This window comes from Lynx canadensis, chromosome D1, assembly GCF_007474595.2.
Source record: "Lynx canadensis isolate LIC74 chromosome D1, mLynCan4.pri.v2, whole genome shotgun sequence".
Classification (NCBI taxonomy): domain Eukaryota; kingdom Metazoa; phylum Chordata; class Mammalia; order Carnivora; family Felidae; genus Lynx; species Lynx canadensis.
The window spans coordinates 49,345,651-49,361,302 of record NC_044312.2 but is presented as its reverse complement, the minus strand read 5'-3'; the positions used below and the strand labels follow the sequence as shown (position 1 = coordinate 49,361,302).

Sequence of the window (15,652 nt, the reverse complement as noted above, 5' to 3'; positions counted from 1 at the left end):
TTGTAGTTTAACTGGTCCAAACTGGTCAGTCAGGAATTTTCCCATTAGTTATAGTGGGTCTGCCACACAGCCCTCTCCCTTTCCTCAAAGTGTAATCTGCGTAAGACTTCTTGTTTTTTACCCTTAAGAGAAAGTGACCTTGCCTGGAACAATCCTTTTCTTTCGCTAGTAACTTTCTTGTCCCACCTTCCCTCTACTTGCTAGATAAGAGGATGCTCAAATCATTCAAAAACAAAAAAAAAAACCCCAAACAATTAGAGGGCACCTGGGTGGTTCAGTCAGTTAGAAGTCTGACTTTGGCTCAGGCCATGATCTTGCAGTTTGTGAGTTCAAGCCCACCATCAGACTCTCTGTTCCTCCCCCACCTGTGCTCTCTCTTGAAATAAACTTCAAAACAATTAGATCTTCAGATGTACCCCACTGATTTTTGTTTTTTAACAAAATATGGAATTACCTTACCTGCAAGGTAACGGATAGTCTCAAGCTTGTTAGACTCCATCAGTGTTTTTAAAGAAGCAATTTCAGTGTCAATTTTATTACAGGTCTCTGAAATAATACTTCTGGTTTTGGTATCCTGCAGTAAATAAGAATGAGAAAATTTTGTCCATATGACATAAATATTTACATTAGAAACCTTTACTTATGGGCTGTGTATTGCAAAAATTTTAGTGGTGATAAAAAAACATTACATGAACATTATAAACTGACAAAAATTCCTTCTATTTTTAATATTTGGAGATTATTTATTAGGATTATCACATTTTGAGTACATTCTATTAAAAGCCTCATTAGGAAGAAATTTGAGACCTAAGAGGGAAAAATTTTAGTCCTAGAACTTAAATTCCTTAGGATATCACAGTTAAAACTTTCAATTGTGTAAAAGAAAAAAACTCAACCAGATTTATAATGTGAACTGGCAGAAATGCTAGCTGGGTAAAAACAAATGCTATGTGTAGAGGGGTTAAGGGGTAGAAGAGCTCAGAAATTAGCCCTGAGAGAATTTGTTGATTTCCTTGTTCATCTCCTCTATCCTGACAAGAAGTAAGAGAATATAACAGAATACATGGAAAGGCAAATGAGACCCTCCCTTCTATTTAAGAACGAGGTCTCTTCTGTTAGAATGTAGACCCAATGGCTTTTATTAAGACGATGGCTGAGTAAAAAAAGCTACGTTTCACTCAAACCATAGAGATTAAGCAATGATTACCATTTAGCATTAGGAGAAAGTAAATAGTAGTGGAGTATGGAGTTTAGAATCCGGGCTCACATTCCAGCTCCACCATTTATTAGCTGTGTGACCTTAACTTCCTGTGTCTCATTTTCCAAACTGGTAAAATGAGAAAAAAGAGGGCCTACTTCAGAGGCTGATAAGGAGAATTAATAGAAGTAAAGCAGGTAGAACTATCTGATGTATAGTAAGCACTCAATAAATATTCACTATTTAAAAATTTTAAAGATAATTTCATTGAACCTGTGCCCTCATTTAAATGTGAATCCAGGTCTTCCAAAAAATAGTTATTTTCTATATAAAAATAAGCTGGGGGGGGGAGGGAGCGGGGTGTGCACCTGGGTGACTTTGTCAGTTAAGCACCTGATTCTTGATTTGGGCTCAGCTCATGATCTCACGGTTTGTGGGTTTGAGCCCTATGTTGGGCTTAGTGCTTGGAATTTTTTTCTTCCTCTCTCTGCCCCTCCCCTGCAGGTGCCTTCTCTGTCTCCCTCAAAATAAATAAATGTAAAAAAAAAAAAAAAAAAAAAAGATACAACACATAAAATACATGAGTGGTATAAAAGAGAATTTTTACATACTAGCTTACATTTTTGGTAAATTCTGTGGTTGCTTCCATAAGTTTCTTTTCTTGATCTGTAAACTAAAGGATATGACAAATCAGGAGGTTAAAAAAAAAAAAAAAGACTAGAAGGAATTAATAAGTTACCAAGAAAGTATATTTAGAAGCACATTACCATATCAGTTACTCTGCTCCTTTCTAGGTTGATGTCCAGTTTATTGTCTGCTCTGATCTGACTGGTTTCATTCTTTACAGAAAATCAAAATATTAAAAAAGCAATCTCATAATGTTTGTTCTGAAATTAATAAAATATTTTAAAGTGAGAAAAGTAAAACTTACTATCAGTTGCTGCTTAACTTGTTCCAATTCAGTTTTCATTTTCTAGGTATAGGAAAAATCACATGCAATTGCCATTAAGCCAAAAGCCCATAGCATGATTTATTCAACAAATCTGAAACCTTGCATTAGCAAAAACTGGAAATTTAAAAATATTTAAAATTAAAAAAAATTAAAACTCCAAATGAATTACAGAAGCAGTTTTCTCTTAACTCACAAAAATTACTGCAGATTCATATAAAATGGCACATTGCTTTCAATTTTGAGAACATTATATTGAGCTATATTAGAAATTTTATATATAATATGAAACATTTTATATATAAAGATTTCCCCTTACATTTGACTTTTACATGTGTAAGATACAACTCTTATTCTTTGGTCTAGACTATGATTGATACATAGAAAGATTAGTTATAGGTTAAACATCTAGCATACTTTGATCAAAAAACTCGTTGAAAGTTACTGAATGACCACATAAAATCATTACTTGGTCCTATTAGAACACATGTGAAATCAGTTATTTTATTAGTAATAAACAAACTAGTATCACCTGGTTCTCTGCTCTCAGATTTGCAAATTCACTTTTCTCTAGGATGACCATGTCTTTCCTGATGGAGTCCAAATGAGCCATTAGTTGTTGTACTGTTATTTCCTGGAAAGCAAAATTGAAATAACCTAGTGATATATGGAATGCTTTCACCTTACACAGAATTGTTTTCATGGAATGTAAAAGAATCTGTTGTTATGCTACAAGGTGTAATGTTGCTTGGCTAACTAAACAAAACCATATGAAACCTATATATAAAAATGAAAAGGAGGTTCCAGTCCAAGGTTGTGACACAGGAGGACCCTGAAGTCACCTCCTCCATGGATACACCAAATCTATACCTATTTATAAAGCATTTCCTCCTGAAGGACACCTCAGGGCTAACCGGCCAGCTTCTGCACAACAAAAAATATACCACAAAGAGAAAGGCAAGAGAGACAGAAGCACAGTAATGAAGGGAATCCCTAATCCTGACACTGAGAACTGCAGACACTGAGAACTGCAGTAAGAGGGACAGTACTGAATGACCATGAGCAGATTCATCTGCCCTGGGATAAAGAAAAAATGCTGAGGTTTAAAAGGGCAACTAGAATATAAAAGATCCAGCCTTCGAACTCTTCCAGAGAGTGCTGCTGGGACTCTCTAGTTCTGAGGGGCTGGTGAGCATCACTGTTTACATTCCCCTTCCATTTTTAGAGCACAGACAGGAGTAGGGTCTGGGCACCATAGCCAGCCTACCACTTCAGCAAACACTAGGCCCCCAGCCCAAACCAGCACAGTGTCGTGGCCCCAGCGTGGAGACACCAGAATACCCCTGGTCAGTGTTCACAACAGCTCACCTTCCGAGGTGAGGCAGGTACAAAGCACCCCAGAACACTCCAGGATCCCAGCACTTAAACTCCAGATGATGTGGCATGACACCCCCAGCTCAGAGCATCCTGTTACCTTTCCAAATTAGCTCGTGGCTAATTTGACTCCAGACAACTCATCAGGGCACACTCTGTGGAGTGTGTCCAGGGATCCAGTGGTCCATACGCTGCAGCAGCTGCAGCAACCTGACCAGGGTGTGTCTTGGGCTTGCACTTACCCCTGGCTTGCGCTCATTTCAGCACCAGGTACTCTCTTATGGTGCTGTCTATGCAGAGAGCCCCTGGACCACCCTGGCTCATGCTCACTTCAGCTTAAACTGTCCTGCCAGGGCACTAATTCCACAGAGAGTCGCAAGACCTCCCAGATTGGAACCTTTTCAGTTTCAGTTATCTTACCAGGGTATGTTCCATAGCAAGAACACTGGGCTTGCCCCCCAAATGATACCCTTTATAGCACCAGTTGTCCTGCCTGGGGGCCCTCTGCACTGAGAGCCTTGGGAACCTCCAGCTTGCACCCACTTCAACTTCAGCTGTCTGGCCAGGATGCACCTCTATGTGGAAAGCCCGAAGACAGTTCTGGCCTGTACCCACTTTGGCTCTGGCCATCCCACCAAAGTGGCCCTAACATGAAGTGCCCCAACACCCATGACAGCCACATATTCAGAAAGCCAGCTAATGTCACCAGACACACATTCTCCACAGGGGATGACTTGACTATACACAAGATCATCCTACTTTGAAAAGGTAGCTGTTGTGTGTAACTCACAAAGTAAAGCAAGAGGAAGAGACAAAAGAATTTGCTTCAAACGAATGAACAAAGCCTAAACCTCAGAAACAGAACTAAATAAAATGGAAATAAGTATGCCTGATAAATACTTCAAAATTATGGACATAAAGATGCCCACTGGACTGGACAGCAGAGTGCATAAACTTGGTGAGAACTTGAACAAAGAGATAGCATATAAAAAAGAACCAAGTTGGGGCGCCTGGGTGGCTCAGTCGGTTGAGCGTCCAACTTCGGCTCAGGTCATGATCTCGTGGTCCGTGAGTTCGAGCCCCGCGTCAGGCTCTGGGCTGATGGCTCAGAGCCTGGAGCCTGCTTCCGATTCTGTGTCTCCCTCTCTCTCTGCCCCTCCCCCGTTCATGCTCTGTCTCTGTCTCAAAAATAAATAAATGTTAAAAAAAAAAATTAAAAAAAAAAAAGAACCAAGTTGAAGAACACAATAAATGAAAAATAAACTGGAGGGAATCAACAGATTAGAGAATGGAAAAGAACAGATTAATGATATGGAAAAGAGGATAATGGAAAGCACCCAAGCTGAACAGTAAAAAGAAAAAAAACACAGGGATAGGTTAAGGACTCTCGTAGACAAAATCAAGCAAGAACATCTGCATTATAGAGGTCCCAGAAGGAGAAAAGACACGGGGTGCGGGGGGAGGCAGAAAACTTATTTGAAGAAATGATAGTTGAAAACCTCCCTTATCTCTGGGAAGAAAACAGGTATCTAGGTTCGATAAGTGCAGAAGTACCAAACAAGATGAAGCCAAGGAGGTCCACACAGTAAGTAATAATTAAAATACCAAAGATTAAAGATAAAGAGAGAAGTTTAAAACCAGAAAGAGAGAAGCAATGAGTTACATACAAGGAAACCCCATAAGACCATGGGCTGATTTCCCTGCAGAAATTATACAGGCCAGAGGAAGGAGTTAAGATGGCAGAGAAGTATAGAGACCCTGAGCTTGTCTCATCCCTGAAACATAGCTAAATCAGCACCAAACCTTTTGCACACCTAGGAAATTGATCTGAGGATTTATGCAACAATCCGTATAACCTGAGCTACGGAACTCGGCAGATGCATGGTGTGCAGAGGTGAACTGGGGGAGAGAAAAGCCACAGAGGGTAGGGAGCTGTTTTTGTGGAGAGAAGACTAAGAAAAAATAAAGGGGTAGAGTGTGGTACATCAGGATTGTGCACAAGAAAAGCACTTGCCCTGAAAGTAGTTTGAGAGAGAAAGAGTAAAAATACTTGCAGGGGACTGAACAAGAAATCTGTTCCCCAAAACCATTGACAGGGAGAAAGGAAAGGGCTTCAATACCACCAGGATTCTATACACAGTGGAGCGCAGAGTCTGAAGATTCAGAGCCCCGTGCCTGGTGGTGCTCTGGTGAGGAAGTAGGGAGAATCCCCAGGAGTAGGCAGTGGGGTTTGAGGGGTCCATATGCCACATAGGGAAAAGTGGTTCCCCTGCATGGAGTGCATTTGGTAGACACCATACGGCCTCCTGGTGGGCAAAGGTCCCAGAGGACCCCAGAGAGCAGCCATGTTTGCTGGTATTGGGACAAAGATGCCAGAGTGCTGTGAAACCTGGCGTCAACTGTGTGTTATGGACTGCCATAATCTCTGAACCTCTGCCACTGTGTGACCACACAAACGTTTTCTGGGGCAAGCTGGCTTCCGGCCAATGCTCAGTGAGACCCTCCCCAGAGAGTCGGTGGGGGTTTCCAAAGTGTGGGGTTTTGAAACACAACCCCATCTGAGATAAATCTCGAGAAGGAGGTTTGTCTCGCAGGCAGACAGCTTAGACAGACAGGGTAGAGGCAGGGAGTGAACAAGACCTGAGACAAAGGAGCGGTGCTTGACTGTGGGTTGGTGAGATTGCAAAGTTCCTGAGCCAGAGATTAGGGAGCTGGGTGAAGTCAATTCCACCTCAACCGCACACGCACAGGTACACAAACACACAGATCCAGCCCAGCAAGCTAAGCAGCACCATCTAGTGGAGAACGGAGCTGTTACACCAAGCCCTGCCCAACTGTGCCCTCCAAGCCATCCCCTAGAAGACCAGCACAAGTCACTCCACCTGCTTAGTATATGGACTATAGAGTGCTTCATAGTTTCAGTTCTAGGGAAAAGTGGATATAAATTCTTTTGGGTTTCATTCTATTTGCTGGCTCATTTATTTGCTCATTTTCTTTACTTTGGTTTTCTTTTATCTCTTGAATACAGAGAAAAAACTTATTTATTTACACTTTTCCCCCCCTTTCCTTTTCCTTTATTTTCTACATTCTATAAAGTTTCTTTCAACAAGGAGATTGAAACAAACCTAGGATCTGGCTTCCTTTGACTTTGTTTTGTTTATAATTTTTATTTTATTAATTTTTATCCTTCCTCCAAAATGAAAAAAAACAAAGGAATTCACCCCAAAAGAAAGAATGGGAAAAAATGACAGCCAGGGATTTAGTCAACACAGACATAAGTAAGATGTCTGTACTAGAATTTAGAACCACGATACTAAGAATACTAACTCAGGTTGAAAAAAGCAAAGACACCATAGAATGCATTTCTACAGAGATAAAAAAATAAAATCTAGTTAGGCCAAAATTAAAAAGCTATAACCGAGATGCAATCTTCAATGGATGCCACAATGGCAACGATGGACAAAGCAGAACAGCGAATCGGCAATATAGATGGTAAAATTATGGAGAATGATGAAGTAGATAAAGAGTGAAACAAAGCAGATAAAAAAAAGAGTGAAACAAAGCAAAAGATCACAATACAGGACTTAGAGAACTCAGGGATTCATTAAAAAGGAATAACATCTAAACCATAGGAGTCCCAGAAGATGAAGAGAGAGCAAAAGGGACAGAAGGTTTATGTGAGCAAATTATAGAGGAAACCTTGCCTAATCTGGGGAAGCACACAGACATCAAAACCCAGGAAGCACAGACAACTCCCATTAGATTCAACAAAAACCCATCACCAAGGCATATCATACTCAAATTCACAAAATACACAAGACAAGGAAAGAATTATGAAAACAGCAAGGGGGAAAAACATCCTTAATCTATAAGGGAAGACAGATCAGGTTCACAGCAGACCTATCCACAGAAACTTGACAGGCCAGAAAGGAATGGCAGGATATATTCAACATGCTGAATTGGAAAAACATGCAGCCACGAATTCTTTATCCAGCAAGACTATCATTCAAAACAGCAGGAGAGAGAAATAATTTCCCAAACAAAAACTAAAGGTGTCCATGACCATTAAACCAGTCCTGCAAGAAATTTTAAGGGGGACACTTTGAGTGGAAAAAAGACAAAGAAGACCAGAAGCAACAAAGACTAGAAAGGACCAGAGAACATCACCAGAAACACCAACTCTACAGGCAACACAATAGCACTAAATGATTATCTTTCAGTACTCACTCTAAATGTCAATGCACTAAATGCTCCAATCAAAAGATGTAAGAGAATGAATAAGAAAACAAGACCCATCTATATGCTGCTTACAAGAGACTCATTTTAGACATAAAGACACCTTCAGATTGAAAATAAGGGGATGGAGAACTGTCTATACTGCTAATGGTCATCAAAAAAAAGCTGCAGTAGCCATACTTCTATCAGACAATCTAGATTTAATGTGTTTTAATGTTTATTTATTTTTAAGAGAGAGCATGAGTGGGGGAGGGGCAGAGAGCGAGAGGGAGACAGAATCTGAAGCAGGCTCCAGGCTCTGAGCCGTCAGCACAGAGCCCGATGTGAGGCTCAAACTCATGAACTGCAAGATCGTGACCTGAGCTGAAGTCAGATGCTTAACCGAATGAGCCACCCAGGTGCCCCCAGACAAACTATATTTTAAACCAAGAGTGTAACAAGAGATGAAGAAGGGCATTATATCATAATAAAGGGGATCTATCCACAAGAAGATATAACAATTGTATTTATTTATGCCCTCAACGTGGAGGCACCCAAATATATAAAGTAATCACAAACATAAACTAATTGATAATAATACTATAATCGTAGGGGACTTCAATACCCCACTGACAACAACGGACAGATCATATAGGCAGAAAATCAACAAGGAAACAATGGCTTTGAGTAACACACTGGACCAGATGAAATTAACAGATATATTCAGAACATTTCATTGTAAAACAACAGAATACACATTTTTCTGGAGTGCACATGGGACATTCTCCAGAATAGATCACATCCTGGATCATAAATCAGCCCTCAACAAGTACACAAAGATCAAGATCATACCTAGCATATTTTCAGACAACATCACTATGAAACTGGAAATCATCCACAAGAAAAAATTTGAAAAGACCATGAATACTTGGAGATTAAAGAACATCCTACTAAGGAATGAATGGGTTAACCAAGAAGTTAAAGAGGAAATTGAAAAGTAAATGGAAGTGAATGAAAATGAAAACACGACTGCCCAAAACCTCTGGGATGCAGCAAAGGCAGTCATAAAAGGGAAGTATATAGCAATCCAGGCCTTCCTAAAGAGGGAAGCAAGGTCTCAAATACACAATCTTATGCCTAAAGGAACTGGAAAAGGAACAGCAAATAAAGCCAAAAACCAGCAGAAGAGAAATAATAAAGATTAGAGCAGAAATCAAGGATATTAAAAAAAAAAACAAAACAAAACAGAACAGGTCAACGAAACCAGGAGCTGGTTCTTTGAAACATTTAACAAAATTGTTAAGCTAGCCAGATGGATCAAAAAGAAAAAGGAAAGGACCCAAATAAGTAAAATCATGAATGAAAGTAGAGAAATCACAACCAATAGCAGAGAAATATAAACAATATTAAGAGAATTTTATGAGCAATTATATGCCAACAAATTGAGCAATCTGGAAGAAATGGACAAATTCCTAAGAACATATAAATTACCAAAACTGAAACAGGAAGAAACAAAAATTTTTTAACAGATCCATACCCAGTAAAGAAATGGAATCGGCAATCAAAAATCTCCCAACAAACAGAAGTCCAGGGCCAGATGGCTTCCCAGGGGAATCTACCAAACATTTAAAGAAGAGTTAAACACCTATTCTTTTGAAGCTGTTCCAAAAATACAAATGGAAGGAAAACTTCCAAACTCATTCTATGAAGCCAGTTTTACCTTGATTCCAAAACCAGACAAAGACCCCACTAAGGAGAAATACAGACCAATTTCTCTGATGAACATGTATACAAAAATTCAACAAAATACTAGCAAACCGGATCTAACAATACATTAAAAGAACTATTTACCACCATCAAGTGGAATTCATTCCTGGGATGCAGGGCTGGTTCAATATCTGCACGTGAATCAATGTGATACATCACATTGATACAAGAAAGGTTAAGAACCACATGATCTCAACAGATGCAGAAAAAGCATCTGACAAAATACAGCATCCTTTCTTGATTAAAACCCTTAAGAAAGTAGGGATAGAAGGAACATACCTCAAGATCATAAACACCATATACAAAAGACCCATTGCTAATATCATCCTCAATGGGAAAAAACTAAGAGCTTTCCCTCTATAGTCAGGAACACGTCAAGGATGTCCACTCTCACCACTGTTATCCAACATAGTGCTGGAAGTCCGGCCTCAGCAATCAGACAACACAAATAAATAAAAAGCATCCAACTCAGCAAGGAGGAAGTCAAACTTTTGCTCTTCGCAGATGACATAATACTCTATGTGGAAAACCTGAAAGACTCCACCAAAAAAACCCCAAAAATAAATAATCCAGTGAAGAGATGGGCAAAAGGCATGAACACTTTTCAAAGGAAGACATCCAGATGACTAACAGACATATGAAAAGATGCTCAGCCTCATGTAAAACTGATACATGAATTCAGCAAAGTAACAGAAATAGGTTGTATTTCTATATACCAATAATGAAACAACAGAAATAGAAATTGACGAATTGATCCCACTTACAACTGTAGTAAGAACCATAAGACACCTAACCAAAAAAGTGAAAGATCTATACACTGAAAACTATAGAAAGCTTATGAAATGGAAAAACATTCCATGCTCATGGATTGGAAAATCAAATATTGTTAAAATGTCTATACTACCCAAAGCAATCTACACATTCAATGCAATCCCTATCAAAGTAACACCAGCCTTATTCACAGAGCTAGAAAAAATAATCCTAAAATTTGTATGGAACCAGAAAAGACCCCGAATAGCCAAAGCAATCCTGGAAAAGAAAACCAAAGCTAGAGGCATCACAATTGCGGACATCAAGCTGTATTACAAAGCTGTAATCATCAAGACAGTATAGTACTGGCACAAGAACAGACCCACAGATCAATGGAACAGAAAAGAGAATCCAGAAATGGACCCACAAACGTATGGCCAACTAATCTTTGACAAAGCAGCGAAGAATATCCAATGGAAAAAAGTCTCTTTAGCAAATGGTGCTGGGAAAACTGGACAGTGACATGTAGAAGAATGAACCTGGACCACTCTCTTATACCATACACAAAAATAAACTCAAAATGGATGAAAAGACCTAAACATAAGACAGGAAGCCATCAAAATCCTAGAGGAGAGAACAGGCAACAACCTCTTTGACCTTAGCTGCAGCAACCTCTTACTTGACCTATCTCTAGAGGCAAAGGTAAACAAAAACAAAAATGAACTATTGGGAGCGCATCAAAATAAAAAGATTCTGCACAGTGAAGGAAACAATAAGCAAAACTAAAAAGCAACCAATGGAATGGGAGAAGACATGTGCAAGTGACACATCTGATAAAGGGCTAGTATCCAAAATCTATAAAGAACTTATCAAACTCAACACCCCAAAAATAAATAATCCAGTGAAGAGATGGGCAAAAGGCATGAACACTTTTCAAAGGAAGACATCCAGATGGCTAACAGACACATGAAAAGATGCTCAACATCACTCATCATCAGAGAAATACAAATCAAAACCACAATGAGATACCACCTCATACTCGTCAGAATGGCTAAAATTAACAGCTCAGGCAACAACAGATGTTGGCGAGGATGTGGAGAAAGGGGAACCTTTTTTTCCTTTTTTTTTTAACATTTATTTATTTTTGAGACAGAGAGACACAGAGCATGAACAGGGGAGGGTCAGAGAAAGAGGCAGACACAGAATCCAAAACAGGCTCCAGGCTCTGAGCTGTCAGCACAGAGCCCAACACGGGGCTCGAACCCACGGACCGTGAGATCATGACCTGAGCCAAAGTCGGACGCTTAACCGACTGAGCCACCCAGGCGACCCTAGAAAGGGGAACCTTTTTGCATTGCTGGTAGGAATGCAAAGTGGTACAGTCACTCTGGAAAATAGTATAGAGGTTCCTCAAAAAATTAAAAATAGAACTAGCCCTAGACCCAGCAATTGTACTACTAGGTATTTATCCAAAGGAGACAGGAGTGGTGGTTTGAAGGGGCACAGGCACCCCAGTGTTTATAGGAGCACTATTGACAATCGCTAAATTATGGAAAGAGTCCAAATGTCCATTGACTGATAAATTGATAAAGATGCGGTATATATATATATATATATATATATATATATATAATTATATACATAATGGAATATTACTTGGTGATCAAGAAAAATGAAATCTTGCCATTTGCAACAATGTGGATGGAACTAGAATATATTATGCTAAGTTAAATAAGTGAGTCAGAAAAAGACAAATATTCTATGATTTCACTCATATGTGGAATTTAACATACATAAGAGATGAACATAGGGGAAGGGAAGCAGAAATAAGATTTTAAAAAGTAGGGGGAGCAAACCATAAGAGACTCATATATAGAGAACAAACAGGGTTGTTGGCAGGGTGTTGGGTGGGAGGTTAACAAAATGCTACTAAACAACAAATTTCTTCAATGAAGAAATCAAAGAGGAAATAAAAAAAAAATATATGGAGACAAATGAAAATGAAACACAATACTCCAAAGTCTGTGGGACACAGTGAAACAGTTCTAAAGAGATGCATAGTGAAACAGGCCTACCTCAAGAAACAAGAAAAATTTCAAATAATCTCACCCTATACCTAAAGGAACTAGAAAAAACAAAACAAAATAAACCCGAAGTTGGTAGAAGGAAGAAAATAATAAAGATGAGAGTAGAAATAAAGGAAATACAGACTAAAAAACAATAGAAAAAGATTAATGAAACAAAAAACTGATTCTATGAAAAGATAAAACTGATAAGCTTTTATCCAGATTCATTGCGAATAAAATAAAGGACACAAAATCAGATGAAACAGAAGTAACAACTGACACCACAGAAATAGAAAAGCGTATAACAGAATACTGCAGAAAGTTACATGCCAGCAAAGTGGACAACCTAGAAGAAATAGATAAATTCCTAGAAACTGATACAAACTTTCAAAACTAAACCAGGAAGAAACAGAAAATCTGAACTAGTAATGACACTGAACACATAATCAAAAAAAACCTCCCAATGAACAAAAGTCCAGAACTAGACAAATTCACAGGTGAATTCTACCAAACATTTAAGGAAGAGTTAACAGCTCTTCTCAAAATATTCCAAAAAATAGATGACAGAAAACGTCCAAATTCATTCTATGAGGCCGGCATTACACTGATACCAAAACCAAACAGACTTTACAAAAAAAAAAAAGACTACAGGCCCAACTCTGATAAACACAGATACAAAATTCTCAACAAATATTACCAAACTTTGAACTGAACAATACATTAAAAGGATCATTTACCACCATTAAGTTGGATTTATTCTAGGGATGCAAGGATGGTTCAGTGTTCATAAACCAATTGGTGTGGTACATCACATTAACAATAGGAAGGGTAAAAACCATATGGTCATCTTAATTGATGCAAAATAAGTATTTGATAAAATACAACATCCAGAGGGAATATAACTCAACATAATAAAAGCCACATATGAGAAACCGACAGCTAATGTCATACTCAATAGTGAAAAACAGAGAGCTCTTCCTCTAATATCAGGAACAAGATGAAGATGCCCACTCTCACCAATTTTATTCAACATAGTACTAGAAGTTCTAGCCACAGCTATTAGGCAAGAAAAAGAAATAAAAGGCATAGAAATTGGTAAGGAAGAAGTACAATGCTCACTGTCTACAGATGACATGATACTATACATAGAACCCTAAGCCCTAAACTCCACCAAAAAAAAAAAAAACCCAAAAAACCCTATAATTCAGTTTTTATGTGAATTCAGAATATAACTGAATTTTTGAATTGAGTGTACTTAACAGTATAGTCTTTCTGCAGTGATCAAGTACAAGGTCCTGAGCCTCAAACCCATCTTTCATGACATCTTTGGGGTGGGGGTGGGGTCAACAATTGGATTAGGCTCAATGACGGAATGAGATGTTAATTTCACACACTAATCATAAAAACACCAAAATTTAGCACTTTGAATGTAGGATTAAATGGTATTGCCAGCATAAAACTTCCTTAAGCCACAATTTTAATTCACTGGTTATAGGTAAACTTAAAAATCTAATTTAAGAATATTATAAAAAATGTCAATAGCTTGGACTTTTGAGGAAGACGGCAGAATAGGCAGCCTTTAAATTTTCCTTGTCCCATGAATACAACTTGGTGACACTCACATCAATGCAAATAACCCAGAAAATGACCCAAGATTAGCAGAACAAACTCCACAAGTAACTGTAGAGAAGAAGCCACATCAAAGAGGGTAGAAAGGCACAGAAATTGTGGGGAGCTGAACCCCATGGGTCTGGCTGTCAGAGGAAGGGAGCTGTGAGGTGCAGAGAGGGGTGAGAAACAGAATATCACATCAGGGAACCTACACAGGGAAGACGAATCTCCACAGGATTTGGCTTTGAAAATGAGAGGGGCTAGATTTGGTGATTTCTTAACCAGGAGGACTTAAAGCCTACAACTTTAAAAATCCCTGAGAGCAGCAGAACGCTGAGTCCCACACTTAAAGAGACACTTAAATAGATAGCCCCCCAAAAGCCCAGGAGATACAGCTTAGAACCATCAGTTTGTTTAAAAAAAAAAAAAAAAAAAACCTAAACACACACAATAAAAAAACTGGCAGCAGTTTGAAAAATGAGAGCATTTGAGAAGGAGAGTTAGTAATCTCAGAGTTCCTTAAGGGACATCTCCAGGGAAAAAGGAGCTGGCATGTACCATTTCCCTCCACCAACCCCAGCACAATCACCCTTCCACTGGTGGGAACCAGCACCTGTGGGCATTCACTGCCTAATTTGCTTGCACTGCACCACCCCAACCTTCTCCAGCTAAACCTGCCTCAATCCAGCTGCTAAAGGTCCTCTCCCCCAGAAGACTAGCACAAACCTTGCCAACAATGTGTTCCGACCACCTGTGGGGGATGTGTGCGCCTTGTTAAAACTGCATCACCCACCCACGTGTGCTTTGTGGAATGTCCTTAAGCCAACTCCAGTACCCACAGCAGCTGCATAAAAGAGGACCAGCCAGCTTGTTAAGAGTGAGCATCCCACCAACTACTCTCAAGAGCAGATGTAGCTGAATTTCCTAACACACAGAAACAGACAGAGTTAGGTAAAGTGAAGAGACCAAACCAAATTAAAGAAAAGGACAAAATCACAGCAAGAGACTCTAGTAAAACAGAGATAAATAATGTGCCTGATAGAGAATTTAAAGTAATGACCATAAAGATACTCATGGGATTTGAGAAGAGTGGAGGACATTCTGTGAGACCCTTAAAGACAAAAAAGAGCCACTCAGGGACGAAGAGAGCAATAAATTTAAAACAAAAATATACTTGACAGGCTAAATAGCAGGCTAGAGGAATTAGAAGAATGAATTCATGGCCTGGAAAACAGAGTAAGAGAGAGTAATCAGGCTGAGCAAATATAAGAGACAAAAAAAAAAAAAAAAAGTGCAAAGTGAGAACAGACTTAGGGATCTCAGTGACTCCAACAAGTGTAATTAATGTTCACAATACAGGGATCCCAGAGGAAGAACAGAGAAAAGGGGGCAGAAAATTTATCTTAAGAAATAATAGTTCAAAACTTCCCTAATCTGGGAAGGAAACAGATATCCAGATCCAGGAGGCACAGGGAACCCCCAACAATATTAACCAAAGAAGGTGCACAAAAATACACATAGTAATTAAAACAACAAAAAGTAGTGATAAAGAATTTTAGGGATGCCTGGGTGGTTCATTCAGTTAAGTGTCTGATTCTTGATTTCAGCTCAGGTCATGATCTCAGGGCTATGGGACTGAGCCCTGCATCAGGCTCTGCATGGAGTATGGAGATTGAGATTCTATCTCCCTCTCTCTCTGTTCCTCTCCTGTGCTCATGTGTG

The 15,652-nt window shown here is 39.1% G+C and overlaps 1 protein-coding gene across 4 annotated transcripts in view; it reads right to left on the bottom strand.

The window, feature by feature from the left end:
* Window positions 1–15,652, bottom strand: part of CCDC90B (coiled-coil domain containing 90B) — a 49,997-nt gene that overhangs the window by 19,390 nt on the left and 14,955 nt on the right. For 2 of the 4 annotated variants that reach the window (XM_030331795.1, XM_030331798.1), the window contains 5 exons: window positions 2,680–2,781; window positions 2,130–2,171; window positions 1,966–2,037; window positions 1,818–1,871; window positions 460–574 (listed from right to left, as the gene is read on the bottom strand). In XM_030331795.1, coding sequence (XP_030187655.1) covers window positions 460–574; window positions 1,818–1,871; window positions 1,966–2,037; window positions 2,130–2,171; window positions 2,680–2,781 — 385 coding nt within the window. The remainder of the gene's footprint in view (window positions 1–459; window positions 575–1,817; window positions 1,872–1,965; window positions 2,038–2,129; window positions 2,172–2,679; window positions 2,782–15,652) is intronic. The other 2 variants (XM_030331796.1, XM_030331797.1) reach the window with 2 other exon arrangements.